This window comes from Berghia stephanieae, chromosome 10, assembly GCF_034508935.2.
Source record: "Berghia stephanieae isolate SIO BIC M18660-M18661 chromosome 10, UCSD_Bste_1.3, whole genome shotgun sequence".
Lineage (NCBI taxonomy): Eukaryota > Metazoa > Mollusca > Gastropoda > Nudibranchia > Aeolidiidae > Berghia > Berghia stephanieae.
In genome coordinates, this window is record NC_088369.1 from 40878217 (window position 1) to 40887887 (window position 9671).

General features: G+C 35.5%; 1 protein-coding gene across 1 annotated transcript; it reads right to left on the bottom strand.

The window, feature by feature from the left end:
• Positions 1 to 633: 633 nt before the first annotated feature.
• On the bottom strand, positions 634 to 9233 carry LOC144981142 (uncharacterized). Its single transcript, XM_078929290.1, has 2 exons — positions 8559 to 9233; positions 634 to 2258 (listed from the first exon to the last, which is right to left on the bottom strand). Exon 2 carries the CDS (start codon positions 2109 to 2111, stop codon positions 945 to 947), a length of 1167 nt encoding a protein of 388 aa, XP_078785416.1. The 5' UTR covers positions 2112 to 2258; positions 8559 to 9233; the 3' UTR covers positions 634 to 944.
• Between the last annotated feature and the right edge of the window lie 438 nt (positions 9234 to 9671).

Consider the following 9671-nt stretch of genomic DNA (forward strand, 5'->3'; position numbering starts at 1 on the left):
AAACGTGGGTGGGGGGTGTCACAGTAAAGATTGTTCACAATTATCTTATTAAATTTTATTTCATTAAGAACTGAATTCATCTCACTCCAGTTATATTTCGGTAGGCTTAGATAAACTTTACCTTCTAATATTAGATCGTCTTTCCTTTTATAGCCTTCCCTCGAATTAATTTCTAATTAGTGAATACTTTTCGTTCTACATTCTGTCACGTAGCCACTTATTATAAAAGCTGATAGGTCTAACATTCGACACTCACTTTCTCTCCACAATCTATGCCGGACGGCCAGTCACTCTATTCCTATATATATATTGTAAGATTTTTATCTTTTGGGACTTTGTAGATATTATATCTACACCATTAAGACGCCGGAGCTTTTAACTTTGATTGTATAATCTTCAAGGATCAAACCCAAGCCCGCTGTACTACACTATAACCTCTTACCAATTGCCTGGAAGTGGAATTTTACGAGTCCAATCCTGTTATCAGAGGAATAGATCATCCAAGCCCATCAACTGCCTGGAAACGTAAACTTACGAACCTGAGATATTATCATAAGTTACGTAAAATATTCATATCTCTATTTGTAACTGCCACGATCACTTTTTATCTCTTTTAATTAAATTTCATCATTATTTTATTTCATTGTAAACAAATCGTTAATTGTTTTTCATTTATAGTAACTAGTAAATTCTGGGGCCTCATTCTACATAGATCTTTATGCATAGTCGAGTAGCTCTTTACTCACTTGAGACCATGACAAAGGATGTTTATTCAGTGGTGAATAACTTGTATTTGATACTTTTTAATGCGAATGAAGAGGAACTTTCTGTGTTTTACAATTTCTGCTCTTAGTCATTCATTCATGAAGCACAGATGTGTTGGTCCTGAGACGTAATGTGAATACTTCAGGCTTTATCATAGTCATAATATTATAATCACACATTCAGTATAACTCTGTTGGTGTTTCACAAGGACTGACAAGACACAACCTCTTTCCGCTAGGAATGCTGGGTAATCGACCAGGCAAAGGGATGTGTGTCGGCGACACGCATTGAGTTTCTTCTGTTATTGTTCGTGACGCAATTGGGGTCAAGGGTCGTCGAATATTGAGATTCTGTTTCAGCCAATCGGCGTGACTCTGTTTGGATTTTTGTGAAGATTTCATGGATGAGACGATAGATTTTTTGAACGTTGTTCGAGAATTGTTAACGTAAAGGTCGCTCTTTTCTCTCATGACGTCAGCAAATGGATTGCAGGCGTCCCGCGGTGACATGAGGCTTGAGTTGATGATAGCGTCAGCCCTATTGTTGTGGTCCTGTAAATCCAAACGTGTCAGGTTGTCACTCCTTCGTGAAAAACTGTCATGGCGCTGCCTTGCCGACTCCCTCGCGGATTCTCTCGCACTGTTGAGATCACTGATCGGTCTATTTATAGAAGTGGAACTATTAGCACGTGATCCAACTTTGAAGAGGTCAGAGTTATTTCGAGAGGATGAATACCTCGCGCTCACTAATGGAGATTCGAGCACACACGGAGTTGGGGACCTGTTCATATTCAGGTCAAAAGGAGTTTGAGCTCTGTCTTCGTCGTATTTCATCAATGCTCTACAGCAATCGGAGTATCTCAATTTCACCGCCAGCTGCAAGGGGCATAATCCAGCCATGTTCGTTTCGTTGATTCGGACTCGAGATTTTGTAGAAGTTGATTCGACGAGAAGTTTGACCGCTGCCACGTTTCCGCGTTCCACGGCGAGGTGAAGAGCCGTGTTGCCGTCTAAATCTTGAACATTCGGCTCGCATTCCCGGGATTTCGACAACACGGCTACAACGTCAGATTTGTCCTTTTCCATGCAAGCAAGCATCAAAGCCGTTCTGCCTTGAAGGTCCTGGGCGTTCACATCGCAACCTCGACGCAACAGAAGCCTGACGATGTGACTTCTGATGTCATCTTTGTTGATGGAGACTGATGCAATCAGCGGAGTCCTCAAAGCCTGGTCGCGGATGTTCAGGTCTGGGATGTTGGAAATGATGGAGTGCAGACGATGAACGGTGCCGTTGGCGATGGCTAAGAACACGCTCCGCTCGTCTTTGTCTTTGTCCGTCATGGTCATTTAGTATTAGGTCCAGAGGAAAACCTTTTGTTCTGCATAAAGAAGTGGGTTTTGTCAATGGCGAAGATGTATCGGTTATGACTTCAGTTAAAAACCTCGGTCAAAACTATTTTTGCAGCAGTGCAGTTCATTTGGCGAATACATTTTCTGGAAAATAAGATGGATATAAAAATATTGTTAGCTGTGATAAACTTCATAATTTAAGGCATAACTGATTCCATTTATAGGTAAAGTAATAACAACAACACCAACAACAATATTAATGATGGTGACGATGGGATAATAATAATAATAATAATAATAATAATAATAATAATAATAATAATAATAATAATAATAATAATAATAATAACAATAATAAATATTACTACTACTACTACTACTACTACTACTACTACTACTACTACTACTACTACTACTACTACTACTACTACTAATACTAATACTAATACTACTACTACTACTACTACTACTACTACTACACTACTACTACTACTACTACTACTACTACTACTACTACTACTACTACTACTACTACTACTATATTATTATTATTATTATTATTATTATTATTATTATTATTATATAGTAGTAGTAGTAGTAGTAGTAGTAGTAGTAGTAGTAGTAGTAGTAGTAGTAGTAGTATAATAGCTCATCTTCGTTTCCAAAAAGTTTTATTGAATTAAAAATCTATCTATTTCTCCGGTTTGAGCTGAAAATTCGTAGCTCTACGGAATTTTGGTAGTAGTAGGGTGGTCTGGTTTTGTGTCTTAATCTTTAGCATTTTGACCATTTATATACCGCATTTTAAACGTGCTCAAAGCGCTTGACAAGGAAACCCTAGCCAACAGCAACACTTGACGTGCGGCTATGTGGTCTAGTGGTATGACACTCGCTTTCGGATCGGAAGGTCCTGGGTTCGAGCCTCGCGCTCGGCGCATAGTTGAGTCCTTGAAAAAGGCTCTTTACTCATATTCTCTCACCGTACTCAGGTGTAAAATGAGTACCTGGCCGTGAAAACAGGGGTGTCTTTGTCCGAAAAATTGTAATATCGCCTAACAGGCGTCATGTCCCGTCCTAAATGTTTAATGTTGCTGTGGGCCAGGCCCCTTGTAAAGCGCTTTGAGCACATTTAGTGGATATTGCGCTATATAAAAAAGGTCAAAAAAGCTCAAAGCTCATTGACACATAGGGCGTGAAATGACGCCGGTGAGACGATAATACTATCATTTATTTTTCCGTCAGAGACAACGTTGTCACAAGCCAGATACACATATTACAACTGAGTACGGTGAGAAGAATGTATGTAAATAGCCTCTCCCAAGGACTCAAAATGCACAACTCAGATTGGGGCTCAAACCAAGGACATTCCGATGGGAAGTTGATTGTCACACCTCAGGACCGTGTAACGTTCAAACCAACTAAAATCATGATTCATAGTGTCATTTGTGACCAATCGCATCAGAACGGTGGTATGTCAGGGCCTACATGAATTTTACCCCAAACTTTGAGTAAAGATTAATTTACTCGACAAGGAAAATGAATATTTTGTTTTGAAAATAATCTTTAAAAAGTAAATTACTTAGTTTTTGTCATTTTGACTCATAATTTTTTACAGCCAATTCATTCCGACATAATAAATTGAGATTAAAAAAAAAAAAACAATGGAGCTTTTATACAGCGCAATATCCACTGAACGTGCTCAAAGAAATTTACAGGGGGTCCCTGGCCAACAGCAATATTTAACATGAAGGACGGGACATGACGCCTGTTAGGCGATATTACAATATTTTTTCCGACAGAGACAACGCTGTTAACGGCAGGAACTCATTTTACACCTAAGTAGGGTGAGGTGAGAGAATGTGAGTAAAGAGCTTTCTCAAAGGACTCGACTATCTGCCGAGCGAGGCTCGAACCCAGGACCTTCAAATCGAAAAGCGCGGGTCAACATAACATCACAATACATAATAGCAGAGTGATTCGATAGTTCACATTTAAGCATTCAAAGTTGAGATAATCTTAACAACAAATAAATAGGGGTCCTTATAGCTCAACTGGTAGAACACTCGCTTTACGTGAAAAGGGGGCCGAGATCGACTAGGAGTGAAGTTGAGATATTTCTTTACCCCCCCCCCCCCCCCCCCTCTTCCTCCGTGCATGCATTGGGTAGCTAGGTATGTTAGATGTGGTGGAAAGCACTTTTCGAGAGACTAGTGTCTTATCCAGCGGGTAGCTTGTATTTGCTATTGTCCGTTTCCCGCTATAGAAACCGGGATGAACTTCGGCTCTAAGGGCTTCATGGCACTTTGTGTACTTTACGTAACAACAAAACTTGATCATTAAAACTAGCGAATGTCAAACTCACTGGACCATGTACAGGAAACGACATACAAGTATAGCTTACCCCCCCCCCCCCCTCTTCCCTCGTCCTTCAAATTATAACGATCGAGTCCATTGACCCTCATCTAGTCAAAAAAATGATCAAACCAGGGACGTTTTTGAAAACCTCTTTGAGATCTCAGGTTTGAGAGTTGCTGGTATATATGATGAGGATCATTTTGATCGATCGATATTTAAAGGACAAATTTCTAGTCAAATTAAAAATTTTCTTTTCCTTTATTTGTTCTTGTATTTGGTTGTTTTTGTTTTGTTTTTTTGTTTTTTGTTTGTTTTGTTTTGTTTTTTGTTTGTTTTTTTTTGTGTGTTTGTTTGTTTGGTATTGTGTGTGTTTTGGGGTTTGTTTATTTTATTGTTGTTGTTTTTTGTTTGTTTTTTGTTTGTTTGTTTTTTTTTTTTTTTGGGGGGGGGGGAAGGGGGTTTTGTGTGTGTGGTGGGGGGGGGGGGGGGGGGGGTGGGGGTGTGTATGTTCGTATGCGTGTGTTTCTTTTCTTTTCTTTTCTTTTTAAATTTTTTTTTATTTATTTGTTTATTTGTTTTATTCAGAGTACGGCAGAACAGTTTTGTCTAAAGACAAATTCCGAGGGAGGTCTTGTCAATCATTCATGCGTTGGTAATTTGTGGGTATCATTGTCTCAAAACGACATTTACTCACTCAACCCTAACACCGACTATATCCCTAGTTTACCCAGGGTTACTTTTACCCCATGCCTATTTATTACATTTTTCTGACACAAATTATAGGCGTAGTATCAAAGCTAATGTTTTATCGTATTTGCATGTTAATGGTGGTTGAATAAAACTATCTATGCACATGCTCATTTTTAATACATTTTTTTTCCAATTTTGAACAGTGGTAAAAATCTCTAGGATTGAATGAGTTAAGTCTTATGTCGGTGTGAATATTATGAAGATTTGGTGAAGTTTATTTGTTTCATTAACCCCCTCCCTACCAACTATAGGAAAATCGTCAGATTCGTTAGGATGCAACCAACATTTTTCTTATTCAAATTTCTTTTGTACATCATACAATTCAAAGATAATGAACAATGTTTTGTAGTTTATGATTGGCTAAAGAAGAAATTATTCATCGCAAGAACTTACTGCTATTGTGTCGGAGTGAGAAATAAAAATCTTAAAATAATTCAATTCCACAACTCAATTCCTTCTACCGAGTTATGCTCAGTTACAAACACGATAAACGAAATTTTATGGGCTCATTGGTGTATTGGAAAAGGAAAGAAAGATAAAGGTAGTAAATGTGGCTCATATACTACAAGGGAACAACACAAAACAAACGACGTTTCGGCCTTTGGCCTTCTTCAAAGGCCGAGACTTCGTTTGTTTTGTTCCCTTATAGTATATGTGACCCAACGTCTAAAACGGTCGGGATGGACCAGATGCTAAAAAGTCATATTATAGTTAAACTAGTCAAAAATATGAATTATTGATATTTAGCACTCTAAAATAGGATATTCATTCTCCTCTATAAAGCATCCAAACTCAACTTCAGTCTGATATTTCTGGCTACAAATTCAATTTTCAGTATCTTGATCATGCCGACTTAATACCGTTTTGAGACGAGGGGTCACATATGAGTCACAGTTACTCACATTATCTTTCTCTCAATCTTATTTGTGACCCATCGTCTCAAAACGGTATTATGTCGGAACGAACCAGATGCTTAAAATCTGAATTAAATGTTAAACTGGTCAAAAATATAAATTGTTGGCATTAGCACCCTAAAATATGGTATCCATTCTCCTCAATAAAACATACAAACTCAACACAAGTCTGATATTTCTGGCTATACATTCAATTTTCAACCTGACTTAATACCGTTTTGAGGCGAAGGGTCACATTTGCTCATTTAAGTATATCTAGTTTTTGTATTGGAAATAGTCTCAAAACCAACGCAAAATGGTGAACTTTACAGCAATGTTAACTCAAACACATAATTATGTTCGGTGATCAGACCTGCAGATACGTGGACATTGCCTTCTACCCATGTTCTATTAGATTTTGGAGTCGCCTACCACATACTCTGACAGTCCTGAACTTTTCCATTGATTAATAAAACATTGTACCCAATAACTTCATCAAGCAACAAAGCACATTATATCATATGTTTAACATACCTTAATCTATATTTTTTTATTGCTTATTTCTTTTATAATAAAATGTAGTTCGTTCCTCAAAAGTGCGGTTACAACATGAAAAGAAGAAGAAAAAAAAGAAGAAGAGGAAGAAGAAGAAGAAGAAGACGATGATGATGATGATGATGATGATGATGATGATGATGATGATGATGATGTGATGATTGATGATGATGATGATGATGATATGATGATTTGATGATGATGAATGAAGAGATGAAGATGAATGAGAAGAAGAAGATGATTAATTATATATTATATTTATTATAATATTACAGTTATAATATTATTATATGATTATTATTATTATATTTATTATTATTATTATTATTATTATTATTATTATTATATTATTAATTATTATTATTATTATATATATATATTATTATTTTATTATTATACATAATTAATAGTAACTGCCATTTCTTTTCTATAAACTATAAAAGCTTAATCTGAAACTCTTATAATATGACTTGCTACAGATTTCCTTTTTAAAGCTTTAATTCGAGTCGATTGTCAACCATCAGAAAGTCACAATGAATGTCAGATATAGGAAACTGCATTTTATGGGCTTTGTAGTTCGTCTATGGACATTTTCTAAAAATATTGAATAAAGAGCCCTTTCTTTTATAGTTTCCCTATCCAAGAATAGGCCTATGACGAGATTTGTATAATTGATGAAATATTGTAACATTTATAAGAAAAAAATATTCTTCAACTAATGACAATCCCCCAATTTGCTTAATTAATACAATCATAGATACGAACATCAAAGTTTAATTCTCGATCAAAAACGACACAAATAAGTTGCGGTAGTGAAAGATAGTAAATTGGTTCCAAATGGGTCCTAGTAGTAATCATAAGAAGGGGTTTCTCCACCAATAGGTAAAGCTGAACATTTGATTTTATTTTAAAACTATTTTCCAATCTGCAGAAATGATAATATAGCGTATAAAATATTTTGTAAGAATTGCTACTTTTGGTGTAAAACTCAAAGTTTAATATATCTCGATCAAATCCTGTGGCATTCACAATATTTGACAATTTAAATTTGTAATATCAGGGAGGTCATTTATGTAAATTGAAAATAATAATGCCCCAAGTACACAATCATGAGTGATGCCATTCAACATTAATCTAAATTCTGATGCATCAGTTTTTACCCATAATCTGTGATTTCTACTCGATGGAAATGATTTTACCATTCCAGAACAAGTCCAGCCAAACCATAAACATTTAGCTTATAGAAAGGTCTTTCATGAATAACAGAGTCAAAAGCTTAAGTAAAATTCATATAAAACAAAAGAAAAACAAACAACAACAAAAAACAATCACTTCAGCGTTTTTTTTTACTCATCAACAAATGGAAGAGCCTCTGTTACTTATCTAAAACACAGACGTGATATGCTATTCAGACGGGGCTATTCTTGTTCTATATTTTAACGTTTGCTGTGAAAGGTTGACAAATCTCATATGATACCTCTCTGTAAAAAAAAACAAAAACAGAAGGATGGAGGTCGTCAGGACCCATAATTTTTGCGGTTTCTGTCTTAGACAGCCTAACAAAACCTATGTGTACATATCGGCAGGTCTGATACCCGAACACAATTAACGTAAAGGACAAAATATTCTGCTTTGGTTTTGAAAATATATTCTTTACAACCATGATCCCATACATATTGAGTATCAGGCATGATAATAAGTACATGAAAAGAACCGTTAAAATTCCATGATGACATGAAAATAATCCACACTTTCCCATTATAATCCAATTCTGGTATTCAGATCTCAAAATCACAAACAGATCTCCCTAGTCTAGTTGCATCTTTCGAAAATTTTGAATTGTTTTATAATATTATTTTAATACTATTCCGAGTGCGTATAAAACACTTACCGTAATTCAATATAAAACTCTATTCCTTTCAAGAATATAAACGGTATAATATTCCTTGGTTTTAATATAAATATAACAGTGAACTCTCGTACTCCGGTGTATATTATATATTTATATCAATGTAAAAAAATACACGTTTTTCAATTAATTGTAAAGAAATCCTCGATGTTTTTCTTCATAAATAATATCCAACGTCTAACGATGATAACAACAATGAATGATAACAATAAGAGAGAGATGGTTATTTGTTATACTATGATATCAAGAAATCCATTCTCTACGTTAATTTTCACATCTCTGATTGACGTCAAACTTTTTCCATAACAGACCAAGGTTATAATAACTGATATCGAGGTTAACACATAGATACCACGTCCTACCAACTAAAATTGCGAGTAAAATCCAGAATAAAATAGCACTTTTAACTATCAAAGAACCGGTTCCGTTTAAAATCTCAAAATATATCTATCTATCTATTCCTTTTGTTTCCAGATGATTAGATTCTTGTTTCTTTCGATATATCTGGATATGAGGGTAGATAGTAGGCGATAAGAATGTACGTCATAGAACTTATACACACATACACATTGTGTTATCCTATAATTATACACAAATAATACACTAACACACACACATACAGAGTGTCACGTTTGATCTCAACATACGATAAAGCACCAGGCTAACCAATAAATGGCATCGAGCATTTATTGATCTTTTCTAGAATATTAATATTCCGATCGAACAAAGGAAGCAGATTAAAGCGGCGTGGTTGTATATTGAACACAATGGCTACCACTGCCTAGATGGCCAAAGTTGACAAAACACCTTTTTGGCCAGAAATTCTATACTTTTTTTTGTTCATCGATATTTTATCAAGATGATTTTTCAAACTGGCTAAAATTAATTCTTAAATCCAAGACTTATCGAGTTTAACACTTTTCGACAATTGGGAAAGAAGAAGAAGCAGAAAAGGGTGGAGGAGGAGAAGGGGGGGGGGGAATCTTAATTCATCGAAATATTAGGCAAACACTTTGTGGTCATAATGAAACAATTGTGTTTTGTCCGTGTATGCAAGCTGTTAGTGTTGTCTCTCATAACGATATGGATAATAAT

What these genes read in the sequence shown, in the direction of transcription:
- LOC144981142 (XM_078929290.1), bottom strand. Translation starts at nt 2,111, where the DNA reads ATGACCATGACGGACAAAGACAAAGACGAGCGGAGCGTGTTCTTAGCC.